Below are 24,793 nucleotides of genomic sequence, written 5' to 3' on the forward strand. Positions count from 1 at the left end.
GGACATTTTAGACAAAGGATACAGAAAACACAAAAGCCTAGAAGTAAAAGAGAGCAAGGTATATATTCTTTCTTGGAACTTGAGAGGTTTGTTAAACTGGCACATTGAGGCATGGAGGGAAGGGGAAATGGAGTTGATGAGCCTAGCTCTGGACAAGTTTGGGTGCTGGCAGAAAATTCAGGTATGTCTCTCACATGAGCTGAGAGATCTGGTTTAGATATAGAGAAGAAAGTCATAAGCATGAAGAAGTCATTGAAGCCACAGGAGTAGATGACATCACTCAGGAGAAGTGAGTAGAGTAGCATGTTTTCTGTAGTTCACAGAAGAGGGAGCTCTGGATTGGCTCCAAGGAATTCATGAAATAGGTACAAAAAATTTCTTTTTAAATTTCTCTCATATTTTGTTTGAATATTACCATAGTATAAAATAAATTTTAAATGTCTTATTCTGTTCTTGTGCACTCATCATCATGGCATGATAGTCTACTACAATAATTTTCTGTTTTCAGAAATAAAAGAAAGCATACGCTGTCATTATTATGACCTACATGTTCCTTCGTTTACTTTGGGTCTATTTTAAGTTGAAAGATGCCAAAACAAAGGACTAAAGCAAAGCTACTTTATTCATCCTTTGGTTTTACTATCATTAATTAACACAGGGATCAGCCAACTTTTTCTGCAAAGGGCCAGATAGTAAATATTTTCAGTTTTGCAGGCCATAACATTTCTGTAAGAACTACTTAACTCTACTGTGTGAAGCCAGCTATAGACTATATGTAAACTAATGAGCATGGATGAGTCCCAATAAAACTTTATTTATAAAAACATGTGGTGCTTTTTGTTTCTTGGAGAAGGCTTGATTTGAAAAGGTTGGAATTTCTCCAGAACTTGAATTTGTACCAACACACAAGCTGATCTTGCAGCTTTCTACCAGGTTGCTGATCATGATAGTGCAAGTTTATAACTTAGAGCAATGGAAGAAATTTAAACTACTGAACCTTTAAATGTTCTTATGCTCTCCAGAAAAACAAACAATTTTCCCCCTGTGTTTTTGTTTTTTCATGGAAGACCTGAAAGCTCTGCCATTTCATTTCAAACTGCAACTGGATAAAACTACTACTCTCTCCACTGTGCCTAGCTTCTGGGGTTTGTTTGTAGTACAGATACTCTATAAAAAAAATCTTATTTTGTGAAAAGCACTTTTTGTCAATCAAAAGTTGGACTGGGGGCTTCCCTGGTGGCGCAGTGGTTGAGAGTCTGCCTGACAATGCGGGGGACGCAGGTTCGTGCCCCGGTCTGGAAGGATCCTACATGCCGTGGAGCAGCTGGGCCCGTAAGCCATGGCCGCTGGGCCTGCGCGTCTGGAGGCTGTGCTCCGCAACGGGAGAGGCCACAGTGGTGAGAGGCCCACGTACCACAAAAAAAAAAAAAAGTTGGACTGGAAGAAAAATCCGGGTACCAGATAGAGCAATTACAATGGGTAGTAACATATCTGGTTGTACTGTCTGGAGAAGAAGGAAGCTCTACCCACTCATTATCTCGATCACTGTATTCTATCTATATGGCTTGCAAGAGATTAAAGACTAGACCCACAACCCTGAAGGAAATCTTGTTAACTTCATAGGAGATGGGGTTTTGGAGTACTGCCTTTCCAGGAGGCTTAGTCAAGAAACAGGAGAAGATAGAAGTCATCCTTTCTTGGCTTTCCAGAGATGAAGCGTTAAGCAGTATGACTGAAAATTGACAGAAGTACTGTTTGTTTTTTTTTAAATTAGTTAATAATTTTTAATTGAAGTATAGTTGATGTACAATACTATATAAGTTTCAGGTGTACGACACAGGATTCACAATTTTTAAAGGCTGTATTCCATTTATAATCATTATAAAATATTGGCTAAATTCCCTGTATTGCACAAGATATCCTTGTAGCTTATTTATTTTATACATAGTAGTTTGTGCCTCTTAATCCCTTACCCCTAACTTGTCCCTCCCCACTGGTAATCATCAGTTTCTTCCCTCTTAGCAAAATATCTTCCAAGTCCATCCATGTTGTTACAAATGGCAAAATATCATCATTTATTTTATGGCTGAGTAGTATTCCATTGTATATATATATATACCACAGCTTCTTTACCCATTCATCTGTTAATGGACACTTCGGTTGCTTCCATATCTTGGCTATTGTAAATAATGCTGCGATGAACACTGGGGTGCATGTATCTTTTCAAATTAGTGTTTTTGTTTTTTTCAGCTATATACCCAGTAGTAGAACTGCTGGGTCACATGGTAGTTGTATTTTTAGTTTTTTGAGACGTACCGTTTTTATCTTATTTTTTTTTAATAAGAGAATTTATTGGGGGATTTACTAATGTTTGGCTTATTTGTGGTTATTTTTTTCCCCAATGAATGACATAAATCTTGTGATTTAAGGCTCTGCAATCAGTATCATAAATGCTACTAAGAATCAGTTTGCTGTTTTGGCTAAGTTGCCGTTTTGGAAGAGCAATGGGGAAACAACTATGTAAGTCTTCTCATGTTGGAGGAAGTACTTCTGTAGGCTGGAATACACTGAAGGAACCTTGTCAAAATCTTTGCATACACAAATCACAAGGCACATGAAAATACAACTCTTTTGAAGGCCACTCCTGTTCAGACAATCTTATAATTAAAATATGGATTTATAATACTTTTCTTGCCCACACATACAGTGTAAGTGATCTAAACCAGCCAAAGATGACTTCATTGTCTTGAGGACAAAGAAACTGATGTGGTATAATTTTGATTAAAACGTCTTAGAGAATTCTGGTACTCTCTGACACATGTCTCCCTAGATACTTAATTTAATAGTCAAAGGATTTCAGCACTTGTTGCCACCAGAATGAAAAGTCTAAATTGATTTGGCTGTCAAAGTTGATAAGCATACTGCCGTGTAAAAAAATCTCTATATAACTTCAACATTTTATTCAGGTCAAACAGCAGCTTTCTCATTGAAATTCATTTTTAAGCAGGTTTAAAATTTACTTTTTCTTTCATTTATAAAATGAAGGGATTTATTTCAATTTTTCTCCCAGGAATTTGCCATTAATTTTGCATCAAAGTTTAATTAAACCTGGTGGATTAATCAAATGTGTTTTATTGCCACTACCTATTAGAATCTCCAAGTGATAGAAGAAAAATTTTAAAAAGATATCATTACCTAGGACAAAGGGAGTAGGACAGAGACACTGCAAATGAAAGATTAAAAAAGAACAAAGCTTTTGAAAGCCAGAAAGCTGCCTGATATTTCAGAGGAATAGCTTACAACCTAAGCAGCTAAGGGTGGTGACACCAATGAGAAGTCTGAGATAATCTGTGAAGACTGATTATCCTTATGTAATCTATCAAAAAAACTTTCCAAGATAATTTTAAAAATTTGTATGCAAATTTTGAGTTAATGTACTTACACCCATTGTCTGACATGGACTCTCATAAGATTCTTATAGGGATCCATGAGAGAAAGTAAGAATATGCTTTGCAGACAAAACGTTAAAAATTTTCGTGTCAGGTCCTTATGGATCCTCTAATTTAATCATCTTAGCTTTATGTAAGAGACAAGCCTCAAACCACTCAACCATTTAGTGGCAAGAGCTGAACCTAGAGCCTGGATCTCCTGACTCCAACACCAACGTCTTTTCTGTCTTTTGGCCGTGCCCCGCGGCTTGCATGATCTCAGTTCTGCCCAGGCCAGGGCAGTGAAAGCCCGGAATCCTAACCACTAGGCCACCAGGGAACTCCCTCAGCATCTTTCTTCTTCAGCAAATTGCCTCAATGTCAGTGAACTGAAACACATGTGAAAAGAGAGACCTAAGCCTGTATGTGGTATAGTCGTCCCTTGGTATCCATAGGGAATTGGTTCCAGGACCCTCATGGATACCAAAATCCATGGATGCTCAAGTCCCTTATATAAAATGGAGAAACAGAACCTATGCACATCCTCCCATATACTAAATCATCTCTAGATTACTTGTAAAACCTAATACAATGTAAATGCTATGTAAATAGTTCCCAGAGTGCAGCCAATCCAAATTTGCTTTTAGGAACTTTCTGGAATTTTTTTTTTTGGGGGGGGTGGATATTTTCGATTTGGGGTTGTTGAATCCACAGGTATGGAACCTGTGGATGCTGAGGGCCAACTGTACTTATAAAAGCAACATAAAGGTGTAATCCTCATACCTGATCCTGGGTACTGGAAGACATTCTGCTGCATCTGAGGACTGATTCCAGTGCCAAACTGGCCTCCCATGTTTCCTGTCATGCCTCTGTTCACCATGCTGTTGCGGTTGGCCAAGGTTGCCTCAGGATTTGCTGCCAGTTGTGAAAATGGGCTGGTAGAAGCAGGTGGGGTTCCTGGATTTGTACCATAGTTTGGTGGGTAGGGGAATTGCTGCGGAGCACCCTGAGGAAGACGGGGGTTCCCCATTTGAACTGGCAGTCCAGATGAGGGAGGGAGGTTGTTCCCAAAGCTCTGTTGCCTCATAAGCATGGCTCTTTGCTGCTGTATTAGCTGCCTCTGTCGGTGCTGTTGACTATACAGCTCCCGCTGGCGCTGTGCCAACATTTGGGCATTCAGGGGTGGCTAAAAAAGAGAGAAAAAAATCCTCACTTACTAATATTATTATGATTACCACCTATCTTAGACAGCTTACAGGATTAAGACTAGTAGCTTGGAGCAACAGAATATGTAGCAATGATCAGTGTACAAGGGAAACTAAAACAGAAAAGGAAGAAAACCTCTTAAGTAATAGCTACAGGAGAGAAAATAAGTACATTTTACAGATTAAAGTCACACAGGACTGATAGAAGTCTAAGAAAGCATATATTGATTAGTATTATAATATAGGCCATGAAAACTATTAAGAGAAACATGAAAACCATAAAGAAGAGAAATAAAATGTGCCTGATGACTTCTATCTTATCTGGCATTAGGTTGTTAGGGGACATTTTCTTTTTCATTTCCAAAAAATTCACTGTGTTTCTAGTATGGTGAAACTTAGTTTTCCCTTTTCTCTTAGAGATCATTTATTCCACTTTACTTAAATGAAATGTGATAACAGGTGATTTTAATTTTCTGTATTTTCCAAATTATCTATAATGAATGTGCATTATCTTCACAATTAGAAAAATCTACAAATACCATTAAAAAAGGAAGAATCAGAAATCTGGGATCCAATGCCAAATCGTCACTTAAAAAGCAAATAATTAATTAGAAACAAAATAATAAGCAGAAATAAATGAACCCAGGTATCTTATATTATTGTTGCAGTGTAAGACTGCTCCAGGCATTAGAGTAAGTGTTTTAATAGTTATAATATTATGAATGATGAAAGAAGTGGTAAAATTAGGTTGAAGTCACTTTCTGGTCTAACTTGCAAAGCAACATGGCATGTCAATAAAGCCTTCATCAGAAAATGTCCGTTCAGGTTGAGGAGCTGATTAAAGCATACAGCTCCATAAAAATGAAAATTGCCAACCAGATGAAGTCTACTCTGGAAGAAACTGTGACATAATGACTTCCTGATAGAATCTGTCTTTATGTGAATTCCAACAGTGGGGTCTTGTTTCCTTATAACCTAATTACCCTTGCATGAGCTAACCACTGAGATTTTTAAGACAGAGAAACCCAAGTCTGGATCCATGAAGATGTCAACACCTGCTGCTAAACAGCAGTTTCTATCAATATTTATCCTTTTGGTTAGTATTTGCTCCCAATCCTTCTAGGTTCATTTTATGGAGAAGTGTTTTGTTCGAATCCTCTCTAAAATACCTCATCCCCCAAATTTTTGTGTAATTTGTTGGGAAACCATAAAAAAAGTGGTTGAGGGAAATCCCTGGTGGTCCAGTGGTTAGGACTTGGCGCTTTCACTGCCGTGGGCCCGGGTTCAATCCCTGGTCAGGGAACTAAGATCCCACAAGCTGCGTGGTGCAGCCAAAAAAAAAAAAAAAGTGGTTGAAGCAAAAATATTAAAGTACATGCAGAAGTTAAATAGGGAGGAAGCACTAGATAACACTTAGAAGCCTACACTGTTCTTTTTATGTTTAGTTCCAATGGCTCTGGGTTCTTACACAAGGATCATTAAAACAAATAAAAACCAAAATGCTGACGCTCAGACTAAGTGGAGAACGCAAGGTAGTTAAGATAACTAAGCAATGTGTGACTGGGTTTTGATCAGGTTTCAGGTACCATACACACAGTTTCATATCCGAGGCTTCTTAATACTGGTACTAATCAGGACAGCAATAAGAGTTTTCTACTTAGTCACCTGATATCTAATAGCAATGACAATAATAACAACAAAATGAAACAAAGAACCCTCAGCTTTACATCAAATATCAGTAAGGGGTATCACAAGTTGATTATAAATTCATTCTAGAAGAAAGCTACAGTACAAACATCATTAAAAGATCAGTTCACAGACCATTTCAAAGACACTCAAGTCAACACTTTAAGAAATACAGTTTGGGTTATGGGTTAGAGAAGTACTAACAATGCCTGGTTTTCTCACGTTACCTGAGGTGTAATTTGCTGCTGCATGCCTGATCTCATACTGATGCCAACAGGAGCGTTTGCTGCAAACTGGTTCAAGATGGCTTGCCGATTTTGGTGGATCAACTAGAGAAAAATGGAAACAATGAGATATATTTCTACATATAAACATATAGCATGGCCCTTTTAGAGTAACACAAACTTTGTATTGATTATTAAGAGGTGCTAGTATTGCAGGTTTAGTAAGATTACTTCCCATGTTTATTTGCCAAAAGGTTGGCAATTCCTAACATTTATCAAATATTTTCTGCCTACCGAACTCTAAACAGGGCAGAGCATTTAAAAGTAGAATACAGGACTTCCCTGGTGGCACAGTGGTTAAGAATCTGCCTGCCAATGCAGGGGACACGGGTTCGAGCCCTGGACCGGGAAGATCCCATATGCCACGGAGCAACTAAACCCGTGCACCACAACTACTGAGGCTGTGCTCTAGAGCCTGCGAGCCACAACTACTGAGCCCGCGTGCCACAACTACTGAAGCCTGTGCACCTAGAGCCCGTGCTCCACAATAAGAGAAGCCACTGCACTGAGAAGCCCATGCAATGCAACGAAGAGTAGCTCCCACTCGCCGTAATTAGAGAAAGCCCGCGCACAGCAGCAAAGACCCAACGCAGCCAAGAATAAAAGAATAAATTAATTAAAAAAACAGTAGAATACATACACACAACATACATATATATATACGTACATACATATGTATAAATGCATATATACCTACATGCATAAATATATTATATGTGTATGTATTCTACTTTTAAATGCTCTGCCATATTGTGTTCTGCAGTGTTTATACATATATATATACACATAAACATGTTTATCATGCTTTTTAAAACATGTTAATACTTAGTTATTTCAGATTCACCAAGATGGTGGAGGAATAGGAGGACACGGAGTTCATCTCCTTCCACAAATGCATCAAGAATACATGGAACAATTCTCACAGAACACCAGATGAACACTAGTAGAAGACCTTGGACACCGGAAAGGACAGAAAAGATCCCTGCATAACTGGGCAGGATGAAAGAAAGAAGGGAAAAAGAAGAGGAGAGGAAGTGGGACGGGATCTGCGCCCCTGGCGGGGAGCTGAAGCAGAAAAGAGGTTCCTGCATCCAGGGAAGCCCCCTCACCAATGGGGAAATCAGTTGGGACAGAAGGGGAGCATCTGAGGCTGTTGGAGGAGGGTGAAATGGCCGGTCTGTGGCAGACAGGACAGACCTACACAGATGGTCTGCACCACAGCCCTCCACACCCCAGACTGGGACGTGTGTCTGCCGGTGCACATGGGCGCTGAGAGCTGGAACATGGGGACTGGAGAGCAAACCTGCAGGGAGGACTGCTGTTGGCTGTGAGAAGATAGCCTAAGGGGACAGGAGGGAGGAAATCCACAACGAGGAATGCTTGTGGAGGAAACCCAGACTGCCATGGAAGCAAGGCACCTCTGTTGCGTGACGCACAGGGGGTGGAGCTGCCACTGCAGCCTCTCTCTCCCCATGTGCTGGGCCCCTGCCGTTCCAGGTGCTAAAAAAAGCCCCCACCAGGGCTGACCTTCTTGCACCAGCCGCCAGGTGCTAGGAAAGCCTCCCACCGGGGCCAGATCTCTCGTGCCTGTAGCCACTGGCTTTGCCACACCCCTATCACTGCCAGGACCCCCATGACCCAGGCAGTCGTGCCACCTCTATGCCCTGTCCTCACCAGGGCAGACCCAAGTGCTCCACGGCAGCCTCGGGGGCAGACTCCTGTGGGTGGCCAAAATGCAGAGGTGAGGCTAAAACCACAGCTAAGCCCCAGAGGCAGATCGACTAAGGAAGAGGAACAAAAATCTTTCCGTGCAGCTACACAAACCACAGATTAAATCCCTGCCTTCAGCTTGGTAAACCCTGCATCAATGGAATATCTGAATGGACATGAGTGTTCCCACAACTGAAACTGGCCTAGTTCTAGCAGCTGTGGACTTTGGGGATAGTACACGTGGAAGCTGGGCCAGGTCAGGGTCTTAGCTGCCCCGCAGTGTCCACAGAGGGACCAGAGACCTACCTAGAGGCTTTGGAGGGCTTCCCGGGGAGGTGAAGGTTGGCTGTGACTCACAGTGGGGGCAATGACACTGATAGCTGAGACCAGGAAAATATAATTATTACTATTTTCTTAATGTTTTGTTTTGTTCCTGTTTTTCTATTATTATTTGTTCTTATTTTTATTTAGCTTTAAAAAATTTTTTTATATTTTTAATTGTTTTGTATTTCTATTTCTATGTTACTTTTTGTTGTTCTTTTTCTTTGTTTCTTTCCTTTGTTCTATTTTCTTTTTATCTTTTTTCCTTTGTTCTATTTGTTCTTATCTTTTTTAAATCATTTTTTAAAAATCATTTTTGTGTGTTTGTTTTGTTTTCTTTGCTTTTTCCTTCAGTTCCCATTCTGCTTTTCTTTTGTTTTTCTATTTTTTGTTTTTGTTGATTTTGTTTTTAATTGTTTGATTTCATTTTGAGGTTCTTTTGTTTGGTTGTTCTCGTTTTTTCTTCTCTGTTTTTGTTTCTTATTTTTTATGTGTGTATGTTTTCTTTGTTTTTGTTTGGTTTTGCTTTTACCATTTGTTTGGGGTTTTGTTTGTTTGTTTGTTTTTAATTGTTTTTGTTGCTGTTTGCTTGCCCAGGAAATATTAATTGGCGAGAGCTCTCCTGGAGGTCTCCATCTCAACTCCAAGACCCAGCTCCACCAACTGCTTGCAGGCTTCAGTGCTGAACGCCCCAAGCCAAACAACAAGCAAGACGGGAACACAAACCCACCCATCAGCAGACGGGCTGCCTCAAGTTGTACTAAGCCCACAGACATCCCAAAACACACCACCTGACGTGGCCCTGCCCATCAGAGGGACAAGATCCAGCTCCACCACCAGAACACAGGCACGAGTCCCTCCCACCAGGAAGCCTACACAAGCAACTGGACCAACCTCACCCACTGGAGGCAGACACCAGAAGCAAAAAGAACTACAACCCTGCAGCCTGCGGAAAGGAGACCTCAAACAGAGTAAGCCAGACAAAATGAGAAGACAGAGAAATATGTTGCAGACAAAGGAGCAAGGTAAAAACCCACAAGACCAAATAAATAAAGAGGAAATAGGCAATAAACCTGAAAAAGAATCCAGAGTAATGATAGTAAAGATGATCCAAAATCTCAGAAATAGAATGGAGGAAATACGAGAAATGTTTAACAAGGACCTAGAAGAACTAAAGAACAAACAGTGATGAACAACACAATAACTGAAGTTAAAAATATACTAGAAGGAATCAACAGCAGAATAACTGATGAAGAAGAACTGATAAGTGAGCTGGAAGACAGAATGGTGGAAATAACTGCTGAGGAACAGAATAAAGAAAAAAGAATGAAGAATTGAGGACAGTCTCAGAGACCTCCGGCACAACATTAAATGCACCAATATTCAAATTATAGGGGTCCTAGAAGAAGAAGAAAAAGAGAAAGCGTGTGAGAAAATATTTGAAAAGATTATAGTCGAAAACTTTCCTAACATGGGAAAGGAAATAGTTAATTCCAGGAAGCACAGAGCCTCCCATACAGGATAAACCCAAGGAGAAACATGCTGAGACACATATTAACCAAATTAACAAAAAATTAGATACAAAGAAAAAATATTAAAAGCAGCAGGGAAAAGCAATAAATAACATACAAGGGAATCCCCATAAGGTTATCAGCTGATCTTTCAGCAGAAACTCTGCAGGCCAGAAGGGAGTGGCAGGATATATTTAAAGTGATAGGGAGAAACCTACAACCAAAATTACTCTACCCATTAAGGCTCTCATTCAGATTTGATGGAGAAATCAAAAGCTCTACAGACAAGCAAAAGCTAACAGAATTCAGCATCACCAGACCAGCTCTGCAACAAATGCTAAAGGAACTTCTCTAGGCAGGAAAGACAAGAGAAGAAAAAGACCTACAAAAACAAACCCAAGGGGCTTCCCTGGTGGCGCAGTGGTTGAGAGTCCACCTGCCAATGCAGGGGACAAGGGTTCGTGCCCCAGTCCAGGAAGATCCCGCATGCTGTGGAGCGGCTGGGCCCGTAAGCCATGGCCGCTGAGCCTGCGCATCCGGAGCCTGTGCTCCGCAACGGGAGAGGCCACAACAGTGAGAGGTCCACATACCACAAAAACAAAAAAAAACAAACCCAAAACAATTGAGAAAATGATAATAGGAACACACATATCGATAATTACCTTAAATGTAAATGGATTAATGCTCCAACCAAAAGACAGACTGGCTGAATGGATACAAAAACAGGACCTGTATATACGTTGTCTACAAGAGAACTACTTCAGACCTAGGGACACATACAGACGGAAAGTGAGGGGATGGAAAAATATTCCACGCAAATGGAAATCAAAAGAAAGCTAGAGTAGCAATACTCATGTCAGAAAAAATAGACTTTCAAATAAAGACTGTCACAAGAGAGAAGGAAGGACACCACATGACGATCAAGGGATCAAACCAAGAAGAAGATATAATAATTGTAAATATTTATGCACTCAACACAGGAGCACCTCAATACATAAGGCAAATGCTAACAGCCATAAAAGGGGAATTGAGCAGTAACACAGTAATAGTGGGGGACTTTAGCACTCACTCCAATGGATAGATCATCCAGACAGAAAATTAATAAGGAAACACAAGTCTTAAATAACACATGAGACCAGACAGACTTAATTGATATTTATAGGAAATTCCATCTGAAAGCAGCAGAATACACTTTGTTCTCAAGTGCACACAGGACATTCTCCAGGAGAGATCACATCTTGGGTCACAAATCAAGCCTTGGTAAATTTAAGAAAACTGAAATTGTATCAACCATCATTTCTGACCACAATGCTATGAGGTTAGAAATCAATTACAGGAAAAAGAACTGTAAAAATCACAAACACAGGGAGGCTAAACAATGTGCTACTACGTAACCAAGAGATCACTGAAGAAATCAAAAAGGAAATCAAAAAATACCTAGAAACAAATGACAATGAAAACACGATGACCCAAAACCTATGGGTGGCAGCAAGAGCAGTTCTAAGAGGGAAGTTTATAGCAACACAATCCTACATCAAGAAACAGGAAAAATCTCATATAAACAACCTAATCTTACACCTAAAGCAACTACAAAAAGAACAAACAAAACCCAAAGTTACTAGAAGGAAAGAAATCATAAAGATCAGAGCAGAAATAAATGAAAGAGAAACAAAAAAAACAATAGCAAAAATCAATAAAACAAAGAGTTGGTTCTTTGAGAAGATAAACAAAATTGATAAACCTTTAGTAAGACCCATCAAAAAAAAAAGGGAGAGGACTCAAATCAATAAAATTAGAATTGAAAAAGGAGAAGCTTCAACTGACACCGCAGAAATACAAAGGATCCTAAGAGACTACTACAAGCAACTATATGCCAATAAAATGGACAACCTGGAAGAAATGGACAAATTCTTAGAAAGGTACAACCTTCCAAGACTGAACCAGGAAGAAATAGAAAATAGGAACAGACCAATCACAAGCACTGAAATTGAAACTGTGATTAAAAATCTTCAAACAGGGCTTCCCTGGTGGCACAGTGGTTGAGAGTCCACCTGCAGATGCAGGGGACACTGGTTCGTGTCCCGGTCCGGGAGGATCCCACATGCCGCGGAGCGGCTGGGCCCGTGAGCCATGGCTGCTGAGCCTGCGTGTCCAGAGCCTGTGCTCCGCAACGGGAGAGGCCACAGCAGTGAGAGGTCCGCGTAACGCAAAAAAAAAAAAAAAATCTTCAAACAAACAAAAGTTCAGGACCAGAAAGCTTCACAGGAGAATTCTATCAAATATTTAGAGAAGAGCTAACACCTATCCTTCTCAAACTTTTCCAAAAACTTGCAGAGGGCGGAACACTCCCAAATTCATTCTACAAGGCCACCATCACCCTTATACGAAAACCAGACAAGGATCTCACAAAAAAATGAAAATTACAGGCCAATATCACTGATGAATATAAATACAAAAATCCTTAAAATACTAGCAAACTGAACCCAGCAACACGTTGAAAGGATCATACATCATAATCAAGTGGGATTTATATCAGGGATGCAAAGACTCTTCAATATATGCAAATCAATAAATGTGATACACCATATTAACAAATTGAAGAACAAAAACCATATGATCATCTCAATTGATGCAGAAAAAGCTTTTGACAAAATTCAACACCCATTTATGATAAAAAACACTCTCCAGAAAGTGAGCATAGAGGGAAACTACCTCAACATAATAAAGGCCATATATGACAAATCCACAGCAAACATTATTCTCAATGGTGAAAAACTGAAAGCATTTCCTCTAAAATCAGGAACAAGACAAGGGTGCCCACTCTCACCACTATTATTCAACATAGTTTTGGAAGTCCTAGCCACAGCAATCAGAGAAGAAAAAGAAATAAAACGAATCCAAATTTGCCAAGAAGAGGTAAAACTGTCATTGTTTGCAGATGACATGATACTATACTAAGAAAATCCTAAAGATGCCACCAGAAAACTATTAGAGCTCATCAAGGAATTTAGTAAAGTCACAGGATACAAAGTTAATACACAGAAATCCCTTGCATTCCTGTACACTAACAATGAAAGATCAGAAAGAGAAATTAAGGAAACAATCTCATTCACCACTGCAACAAAAAGAATAAAATATCTAGGAATAAACCTACCTAAGGAGGCAAAAGACCTGTACTCAGAAAACTATAAAACACTGATGAAAGAAATCAAAGACAACACTAACAGATGGAGAGACACACCATGTTCTTGGACTGGAAGAATTAACATTGTGAAAATGACTATACTACCCAAAGCAATCTACAGATTCAATGCAATCCTTTTCAAATTATCAGTGGCATTTTTCACAGAACTAGAGCAAAAAAAGGTTACAATTTGTATGGAAACAGAAAACACCTCGAACAGCAAGAGCAATGTTGAGAAAAAAAAAAATGAAGCTGGAGGAATCATCCTCCCTGACTTCAGACTATACTACAGGGCTACAGTAATCAAGACAGTATGGTACTGGCACAAAAACAGAAATATAGATCAATGGAACAGGATAGAAAGCCCAGAGATAAACCCACACACCTGTGGTCACCTAATCTATGAGAAAGGAGGCCAGAATATACAATGGAGAAAAGATAGGCTGTTCAATAAGTGGTGCTGGGAGGGCTTCCCTGGTGGCGCAGTGGTTAAGAATCTGCCTGCCAACGCAGGGGACACGGGTTCGAGCCCTGGTCCAGGAAGATGCCACATGCCACGGAGCACCTAAGCCCGTGCGCCACAACTACCGAGCCTGTGCTCTAGAGCCCACGAGCCACAACTACTGAAGCCCACGTGTCTAGAGGCTGTGCTCCGCAACGAGAAGCCACCACAGCGAGAAGCCCGTGCACCACAATGAAGAGTAGCCCCCGCTCGCTGCAACTAGAGAAAGCCCGCGCAGCAACGAAGACCCAATGCAGCCAAAAATAATAAATAAATAGATACATTTATTAAAAAAAAAATAAGTGGTGCTAGGAGAACTGGACAGCTACATGTAAAAGAATGAAATTACAACAGTCCCCAACACCATACACAAAAATAAACTCAAAATGGATTAAAGGCCTAAATGTAAGGCCAGACACTATAAGACTCTTAGAGGAAAACATAGGAAGAACACTCTTTGACATAAATTGCAGCAAGATCTTTTTTGACCCACGTCCTAGAGTAATGGAAATAAAAAGAAAAATAAACAAATAGGACCTAATTAAACTTAAAAGCTTTTGCACAGTAAAGGAAACCATAAACAAGATGATAAAACAACCCTCAGAATGGGAGAAAATATTTGCAAACAAAGCAACTGACAAAGGATTACTCTCCAAAATATATAAACAGCTCATGCAGCTCAGTATCAGAAAAACAAACAACCCAATCAAAAAATGGGCAGAAGACCTAAATAGACATTTCTCCAAAGAAGGCATACAGATGGCCAACAAACACATGAAAAGATGCTCAACATCACTAATTATTAGAGAAATGCAAATCAAAACTACCTTGAGATATCACCTCACACTGGTCAGAATGGCCATCATCTCAAAATCTACAAACAACAAATGCTGGAGAGGGTGTGGAGAAAAGGGAACCCTCTTGTGCTGTTGGTGGGAATGTAAACTGATACAGCCACTATGGAGAACAGTATGGAAGGTCCTTAAAAAACTAAAAATAGAACTACCACATGACCCAGCAATTCCACTACTGGGCATATACCTAGAGAAAACCATAATTCAAAAAGACACATGCACCCCAATGTTCACTGCAGCACTATTTACAACAGCCAGGACATGAAAGCAATCTAAATGTCCATTGACAGATGAATGGATAAAGAAGATGTGGTACATATATACAATGGAATATTACTCAGCCATAAAATGGAACGAAATTGGGTAATTTGTAGAGACGTGGATGGACCTAGAGACTGTCAGACAGAGTGAAGTAAGTCAGAAAGAGATAAACAAATATCGTATATTAACGCATAATATGTGGAATCTGAAAAAACTGGTATAGATGATCTTATTTACACGGCAGAAATAGAGACACAGACTAGAGAACACACGTATGGATACCAAGGGGGACGTGGGGGTGGGGGTGGGAGGAATTGGGAGATTGGGATTGACATATATACACTACTGATACTATGTATAAAACAGATAACTGAAGAGAACCTACTGTACAGTACAGGGAACTCTACTCAATGCTCTGTGGTGACCTAGATGGCAAGGAAATCCAGAAAAGAGGAGATATATGTATACGTATAGCTGATTCACTTTGCTGTACGGTAGAAACTAACACAACATTGTAAAGCAAGTACACCCCAATAAGAATTTTTAAAAAAAACTTAGTTATTTCAGACACATGCAATAATGGAGAGAAAAGAAACATTGGCCCTAGATCTTAAACTGTTGTGAGTAAAAAAGTAAATATACAATAGGGAACATTCTATAAAGGTCTGGAAGATGAATGGAAAAGCTGAGGTACTTCTGACTTGGAGGGTACCTGTCTGATGGGTACATATTTGGGGAAAATCCGACGTAATTTCATTAGCTGGAGAGAAGTATACAAGAAACAAATGGTCTGAGAAAATGGACTATTTATTTAACTAGAAGAAGTAATTACTTTAGACCAGCATTTCCCAAATTGGTGTTCTAAAGAACATTGTTCTGCAGGATATTAATAGATGTGCCAGGAAAATAGCATGCTGTGCTGTATTAAGCATTGGAAATAATGGGTTACACAAGGTGAAACAGATTTCTTTACTGTATTAATTCTATGAGCCTTTAATTGGCCAAAGCACAGTGCAGAGCTCCCAAGAAGGGGATAAACTATGCAATTTATTTATCATGAACCTTTCTTTCTTACATATAGCCATTAACATTTATTATTATCTCCTAGAACAATCTTCTATGGAACATTAGTTTGAAAGATAATATCTACATCAGGCTTAGGATTCCAGGTCATTGGCATGCCTTAACTTTATCAAATAACAAAACAAGCATCCTTAGAAGTGATATCTCCTGATAAACAACCTATTGCTTAAAGGATTTCTTACTCAATGATTTGATATGAATAAACTTCTCAGAGAGATAACAGTAATAATATCATACTGTTTTGTGTTTATACGGTACTTAATAATATATAAATTATTTATAAAATACACGGACATATCAATGTATTTTATTATATTCATATTTAATACATTTAATATATTTTAATACACTATTTGCAAACTAGAAAGCCTATGAAAATTTTATAAGAGAATCCAAAGAGCTGCAAACAGCTATCTCCAAAAAGCTCAATTCTCAACTCTAGTTTCATTCATTTTTTGACTCCCATTAGATCAGAAAACAAATTGATTTGGAGGGAAAAGCCCAATATAATATAAATATTAAAATTACAACTTTCAGGCACTGTGGAATAGGATAAAACACTCAGAATCACGTCAAAAATAAAGATAAGCAATATTATGGTTCTAAAAGGCTCTTAAGTATGAAAATCTACATACTTCTTAAACTCAACAGACCTTGCACATAAGTTTAAATGAACCATAAGTTTTACAAAGATTTATCAAAAAACTCAGTATATGCAAGATAGTATATAAAGTTTTCAGGCTACAAAAGTGAGCAAATTTCTATTTTCTGGGAACTCTCTGTTCAGTGGCAGAGGCCAATACAGAAGTGCAACACACAAGCGCTATACTGCATATATAGAGATATGTAGAGCAGCACTGGGGGAGCAACTAACTTAGCCTAGGACCTGAAGGCAGGGACCAAGAGCATGAGTGAGCTCAATGGAACCTTGAAAGGTGAGAATGCCAGGTGGCAAAGAGGATGGCAGAGTTAACTCAAGGCAGAAAGAACAGCAAGTCTAAAAACAGAAGAGAAGGCAATGAGGATAGGTGAAAATACATTAATACTTAGCGATGAAGAGAAGTAAAATTGCCAGAAGTGTGGGAGTTGGGATTCCAAATTTACAGCTTTATATATTCTTTGAATTGTGAGATAACATGAAAATGAAATGGGTGGGGACAGAGGAAAAATGCTTGAGAAGTAGTACAAGTGAGAAAAGAACCTTAGAAAATAAATCAAAACCTTAGAAAATAAATAGGTTACTTTTAGAAGTAGAAGGAATTATTCTAAAAGTAGCAATCTACAAGGACTTTCTGTTAAAGAAAAATTATTCCTGCCCTTGGAAAAACTCAGTTTATCTTCCCCTCCCCTTGACTGTGTGTACAACCTAACTAATGCTGTGTGCAACAGTCTCACTCTAAGCTGCTTCTTCTTTCTGATGACTAAAATGCTACCCATTTTCCAGTAAGCAGGTCAAATTCTACTTCTTCCAAGGAAGTCTTCCTAAAAGGATCACCATACCCTTTATCTCCTCCAAAACCTTAACCTTTGGGGGTTAGGGAGTGGGAAGAGAGAAGCTGGTAATCCTTAGATTAGAGCTGGTTACACAAATTCAAAAGCCTTTAAAGGTCACATTGCCAGGCTTGTGTTACTAAAGGAGATGTGGTGCTTGAGGCCAGTGGAAGAGCACAAACCCAGCCTATATGCGTAAAATGCACACATGTGCACACATACACAATTCAGGCTTGCTGTCACTTTATCTGCCTGAATGGATTTTTTTCCAGTGCCTTAGCAAGAAGCCCTTCTACAGTAAACCTGAAAGATGATTATCTGGCCAAGAGGTTCTCAACCAGGGGTGACTTCTGCCCCATAAGAAAGAGTTGGCAATATATGACGACATTTTTAGTTACCACAGCTTGGGGAGGGGTTGCTACTAGTATCTGGTGGGTAGAGGCCAGGGATGTTGCTAAACATCCTTCAATGTACCAGTCCCCCAATGCTCATAGTGATGAGGTTGAGAACCCTGATTCAGCCACCACATACATTCTTGCCAAAACAAAGAGTTCTTTAAGGAAGCTTATTCTTTTATCAGGCAGTTTTCATTGCCAGAAACGTTTGCTTTCTGGGATTTAAAAAAAATACTCTTTCTGAGCCACAGTTGGTTTAATCTGCAGATGTGGAACCTGCAGATACAGAGGGCTGACTGTACACTATGTTTTGAATACCCCAAGCTGATTGTATGTTCTGAAAATTGCCCATATCTTTTATTCTTTGTATTCATCTCAGTAACTAGTATAGTCCCCCTAAATATATTTTGTGAAAAATTCAATACAGGGGAACTATTAAGTATTTCTTATTGTGCTATCTAATAATGAATGACAAGTTATAACAAGAAGTAGTTTATCTTAAATAATACTCAGAACGTATTACTGTTTCCTTTGTTTCTGTTTTCTTCTTTCTCTTCCCTTAATTCCTCTTTGTGTCCTTTATTCCACTCCAGCATTTAAAAATTATTCCTTAGTCTACCATTAAAAATATTTTTGGGCTTCCCTGGTGGCGCAGGGGTTGAGAGTCCGCCTGCCAATGCAGGGGACACAGGTTCGTGTCCCAGTCCGGGAAGATCCCACATGCCGCGGAGCAGCTGGGCCTGTGAGCCATGGCCGCTGAGCCTGCGCGTCCGGAGCCTGTGCTCCGCAACAGGAGAGGCCACAACAGTGAGAGGCCCGCGTAACGCAAAAAAAACCCAAAAAACAATTTTTCATCCTATGTCAACTCTCTCTTTCTCCCTTTCATCACCTTCCTCCTTTTAAGTGGAATGGAAGCACATTTTATATTATTTGTTATATTTACTGAATATAATTTTATAATAATAGCTAGTATTTACTAAGTGGGACTACATGCCAGGCACTGTGCTAAGAGCTTTACATCTATGCTCTACATCTATTATCTCATTTAATCTACACAACACCTATGAGGTAAAGGAATTATTTATTAGATTCTTTTTACAGATGAGGAATCAGAGGCTTTAAAAGGCTCAATAAATTGACTATCAACCCACCTCAGATAAGGTTAAAACTAGGACTTGAAACTAGAGCTAACTCTTACAGCCATCTTATTATGCTGCCTGTCTAATATAATTTAGCTCCTTCTTCCTCTTCCTTTGTCTATTAGTAAGGCTCCAGGGAATTTCTTTAAATGTTTTTTTAAAAATTCAAAGCAATATAGACATATGGTTAAAAAAATACAAAAGATTAATAACAAGAAGCAACAATCTACAGTCCCGGTCCTGCCTCCCAGAAACAATACTTTTAACAGTTTGGGTTTTGGGTTCTTGATGATTATCCCTGTAACTGCTGCTTATACAATCTTAAATATTTATATCATTATACCTACTCATTATTTGTCATGAGAGAAAATACTTAACTCATCCACAACTCCCAGGACCCCCAAACTATCCCTTCCTCTGTTCTCCTAGTATTATGACATCATTAGGCTTTAATCACTCTAACTACAAACAACATAAACTTCATTTTGTGTTCAATTATAAACAATCTCTCTCTCTTTTTTAAATTTTTTATTTTATATTGGAGTATAGCCGATTAACAATGTTGTGAAAGTTTCAGGTGCACAGCAAAGCGACTCAGCCATACATATACATGTATCCATTCTCCCCCAAACTCCCCTCCCCTCCAGGCTGCCACATAACATTGAGCAGAGTTCCTGTGCTATACAGCAGTAGGTCCTTGTTGGTTATCCATTTTAAATATAGCAGTGTGTACATGTCAATCCCGAACTCCCTAACTATCCCTTCCCGCCGCCCTTCCCCCTGGTAACCGTAAGTTCATTCTCTAAGTCTGTGAGTCTGATAAACAGTATCTCTTGATGCTCTACTTTAGAAATTAATCAATGTTTCAATTTTATTAATTTAATAATTATATGATGTTCATCCTAAATATTTATTTCAAGAAACAAAAGTAAATTCCTTTCAAACTGTTGGTGTCAAAGTACTTTGTTATGAGCTAGAAGTCTGTAATTGAATGAATGTCCCTTATTCTTATCATAACAGACCAAGGATGACTTTGAGTCATAAAGGTTCTGGGCGCAGACTTGACACCTTTATTGTAGCAATTGGGCTGTCTTATTACAGAGAGAGAGAGTTAGCACATACCTTTAAAAAGGATCACCAGCTGAACAAGAGTACTCACCTGCTGTTGTCCTTGTAATCGCTGTTGAAGTTGAAGTCTAAGTTGGTTGGGTGCTGCTGGAGGTCTGTTTAGAGTCTGCCTGGTCTGCATGCCCATGCCAGGTGAAAAAGCACCTCGAGGAGGTGTTACTTGAACAGGCATAGTCCCCAGTGAAGGTTTCTGCCTGACCATGCCTTGGAAAGGGCCAGAGAGATTGGCAGTAGGCGAAGGAGAAGAATAAGGCTGGGAATAAAGGTTGGGTCTTTCTTCCATCATCAACGGTGGTGTTGCTTGTTGTGGTGGAAATCTCTCTGATAATACATCTAATCCACCTCCCTGTTGGAAAATAAGCCAGAACATTTTACAAATAAATTGCTGGCAATAAATGACATGCTTCTCTATATGATTTTGGATCTGAGAGCATGTTATCTCTAGAAAGTTTCATAATAATATATTCATGCTGAATTCATGAAGCTCTCCAGAAGTTTGCTACTTAAAGGAATCACTTATAAAAGTTACTTCTGAAATGGAGTAATAGATTAACGGAGATGTTTAAAATCTCAGTAAAGAGATGAAAATATAGTTAAAATAAGGGCCTTACATCAATGAAATAAAGCTAAACGGTTTAAAAAGAACCTCACTGCAAAGTCTAAGAATCAACAAATGTTACATTTAATGGGTTACCATGAGAAGTAGATTCCTAAAGGAGGGATTAATTTTTCTATCTCAAATACAGAATTCATGCTTTTATCTCATTTGAAAAAAAATTCATAGCTGACCTAACAGAATGCAATAGTTAAACTTTTTGACTATTACTCATTGTAAGAAATGCAATGTAAATTGTGACCTATTGTGTGTGTGTGTGTGTGTGTGTGTGTAACTGAAAACAGAGTTTCATGAAACATAACTTCCCCTTTTTCTGCATTCTGATACTCTGTATTCTACATTGTTCTACTCCATTAAAAAAATACTGATGGCGGCCTCTAGAGTGAATCACAGGAACCCTGAGGATGAACTGACCCTTTTATTCACTATTCCACATCGCGTTGCAGACCTATCAGAGGGAGCCATGTGATAATTGTGGCCACCAGCTGACCCCACAGCCACCTTCTGCCCCCCTTGGACCCACCCAAGAATTTCTGAGCCTTCTTTATGAGAGAAGGAGGAGCTTTAAGATGGCGGAGGAGTAAGACGCAGAGATCACCTTCCTCCCCACAAATACATCAGAAATACATCTACATGTGGAATAACTCCTACAGAACACCTACTGAACGCAGAAGACCTCAGACCTCCCAAAAGGCAAGAAACTCCCCACGTACCTGGGTAGGGCAAAAGAAAAAAGAAAAAACAGAGACAAAGAATAGGGACGGGACCTGCACCAGTGGGAGGGAGCTGTGAAGGAGGAAAGGTTTCCACACACTAGGAAGGCCCTTCGCGGGCGGAGACTGCGGGTGGCGGAGAGGGGGAGCTTCGGTGCCGCGGAGGAGAACACAGTAACAGGGGTGCGGAAGGCAAAGCGGAGAGATTCCCGCACAGAGGATCGGTGCCGACCAGCACTCACCAGCCCGAGAGGCTTGTCTGCTCACCCGCCGGGGTGGGCGGGGGCTGGGAGCTGAGGCTCGGGCTTCAGTCGGATCGCAGGGAAAGGACTGGGGTTGGCTGCGTGAACACAGCCTTAAGGGACTAATGCGCCACAGCTAGAAGGGAGGGAGTCCTGGAGAAAGGCTGGAGCTGCAGAAGAGACAAGAGACTTTTTCTTGCCTCTGTTTCCTGGTGCGTGAGGAGAGGGGATTAAAAGCGCCGCTTAATGGAGCTCCAGAGAGAGGTGCGAGCCGCGGCTATGAGTGTGGAGACCAGAAACGGGCAGGAGACGCTAAGGCTGCTGCTGTGGCCACCAAGAAGCCTGTGTGCGAGCACAGGTCACTCTCCACACCTCCCTTCCCGGGAGCTTGTGCAGCCCGCCACTGCCAGGGTCCTGTGATCCAGGGACAACTTCCCCAGGAGAACACACGGCGTACCTCAGGCTGGTGCAAAGTCACGCCAGCCTCTGCCATCGCAGGCTAGCCCCGCAGTCCGTGCCCCTCCCTCCCCCCAGCCTGAGTGAGCCAGAGCCCCCGAATTAGCTGTTCCTTTAACCCCGTCCTGTCTGAGCGAAGAAGAGACACCCTCAGGCGACCTACACGCGGAGGCGGGTCCAAATCCAAAGCTGAACTCCGGGAGCTGGGCGAAAAAAGAAGAGAAAGGGAAATCTCTCCCAGCAGCCTCACAGGCAGCGGATTAAATCTCCACAATCAACTTGATGTACCCTGCATCTGTGGAATACCTGAATAGACAACGAATCATCCCAAAGTTGAGGCGGTGGACTTTCGGAGCAACGATATATATATATTTTTCCTTTATCTCTTTTTGTGAGTGTGTATGTGTATGCTTCTTTGTGTGATTTTGTCTGTATAGCTTTGCTTTTACCATTTGTCCTAGAGTTCTGTCTGTCCTTTTTTTTTAATTACTTAAAAATATTTTTTTCTTAATTATTTTTAATTTCAATAATTTTAATTTTATCTTCTTCTTTCTTTCTTTTCTCTCTTTCATTCCGAGCTGTGTGGAGGACAGGCTCTTGGTGCTCCAGCCAGGCGTCAGGGCTGTGCCACTGAGGTGGGAGAGCCAAGTTCAGGACACTGGTCCACCAGAGACCTCCCAGCTCCATATAATATCAAACGGCGAAAATCTCCCAGAGATCTCCCTCTCAACGCTAAGACCCAGCTCCACTCAACGACCAGCAAGCTACAGTGCTGGACATCCTATGCCAAACAACTAGCAACACAGGAACACAACCCCATCCATTAGCATCGAGGCTGCCTAAAATCATAATAAGGCCACAGACACCCCAAAACACACCACCAGACGTGGACCTGCCCACCAGAAAGACAAGATCCAGCCTCATCCACCAGAACACAGGCACTTGTCCCCTCCATCAGGAAGCCTACACAACCCACTGAACCAACCTTAGCCACTGGGGACAGACACCAAAAACAATGGAAACTACGAACCTGCAGGCTGCGAAAAGGAGAACCCAAACACAGTAAGTTAAGCAAAATGAGAAGACAGAGAAACACAGCAGATGAAGAAGCAAGGCAAAAACCCACCAGACCTAACAAATGAAGAGGAAATAGGCAGTCTACCTGAAAAATAATTCAGAATAATGATAGTAAAGATGATCCAAAATCTTGGAAATAGAATGGAGAAAATACAAGAAACGTTTAACAAGGACCTAGAAGAACTAAAAAGCAAACAAACAGAGATGAAAACACAATAAATGAAATTAAAAATTCTCTAGAAGGGATCAATAGCAGAATAACTGAGGCAGAAGAACAGATAAGTGACTTGGAAGATAAAATGGTGGAAATAACTACTGCAGAGCAGAATAAGGAAAAAAGAATGAAAAGAATTGAGGACAGTCTCAGAGACCTCTGGGACAACATTAAACGCACCAACATTCAAATTATAGGGGTCCCAGAAGAAGAAGAGAAAAAGAAAGGGACTGAGAAAATATTTGAAGAGATTATAGGTGAAAAGTTCCCTAACATGAGAAAGGAAATAGTTAATCCAGTCCAGGAAGCACAGAGAGTCCCATACAGGATAAATCCAAGGAGAAACACACCAAGACACATAATAATCAAACTATCAAAAATTAAATACAAAGAACAAATATTAAAAGCAGCAAGGGAAAAACAACATGTAACACATAAGGGAATCCCCAAAAGGTTAACAGCTGATATTTCAGCAGAAACTCTGCAAGCCAGAAGGGAGTGGCAGGACGTATTTAAAGTGATGAAAGAGAAAAACCTACAACCAAGATTACTCTACCCAGCAAGCATCTCATTCAGATTTGACGGAGAAATTAAAAGCTTTACAGACAAGCAAAAGCTAAGAGAATTCAGCACCACCAAACCAGCTTTACAACAAATGCTAAAGGAACTTCTCTAGGCAGGAAACAAAAGAGAAGGAAAAGACCTACAATAATAAACCCAAAACAATTAAGAAAATGGTAATAGGAACATACATATCAATAATTACCTTAAATATAAATGGATTAAATGCTCCAACCAAAAGACATAGACTGGTTGAATGGGTACAAAAGCAAGACCCGTATATATGCTGTATGCAAGAGACCCACTTCACATAAAGGCTGAAAGTGAGGGGATGGAAAAAGATATTCCATGCAAATGGAAATCAAAAGAAAGCTGGAGTAGCAATTCTCATATCAGACAAAATCGACTTTAAAACAAAGACTATTACACGAGACAAAGAAGGACACTACATAATGATCAAGGGATCAATCCAAGAAGAAGATATAACAATTATAAACATTTATTCACCCAACATAGGAGTACCTCAATACATAAGGCAAATACTAACAGCCATAAAAGGGGAAATCGACAGTAACACAATCATAGTAGGGGACTTTACCACCTCACTTTCACCAATGAACAGATCATCCAAAATGAAAATAAATAAGGAAGCACAAGCTTTAAATGATACATTAAACAAGATGGACTTAATTAATATTTATAGGACATTCCATCCAAAAACAACAAAATACA

General features: G+C 40.0%; 1 protein-coding gene across 9 annotated transcripts in view; it reads right to left on the reverse strand.

Annotated features, from left to right (window-relative positions):
- The window catches only part of NCOA1 (nuclear receptor coactivator 1), a 260,763-nt gene that overhangs the window by 23,256 nt on the left and 212,714 nt on the right, over nucleotides 1–24,793 (reverse strand). For all 9 annotated transcript variants that reach the window (XM_060027005.1, XM_060026999.1, XM_060027001.1 and 6 more), the window contains 3 exons: nucleotides 20,214–20,528; nucleotides 6,547–6,648; nucleotides 4,212–4,614 (listed from right to left, as the gene is read on the reverse strand). In XM_060027005.1, coding sequence (XP_059882988.1) covers nucleotides 4,212–4,614; nucleotides 6,547–6,648; nucleotides 20,214–20,528 — 820 coding nt within the window. The remainder of the gene's footprint in view (nucleotides 1–4,211; nucleotides 4,615–6,546; nucleotides 6,649–20,213; nucleotides 20,529–24,793) is intronic.

Source organism: Delphinus delphis, chromosome 12 (assembly GCF_949987515.2).
Source record: "Delphinus delphis chromosome 12, mDelDel1.2, whole genome shotgun sequence".
NCBI lineage: Eukaryota > Metazoa > Chordata > Mammalia > Artiodactyla > Delphinidae > Delphinus > Delphinus delphis.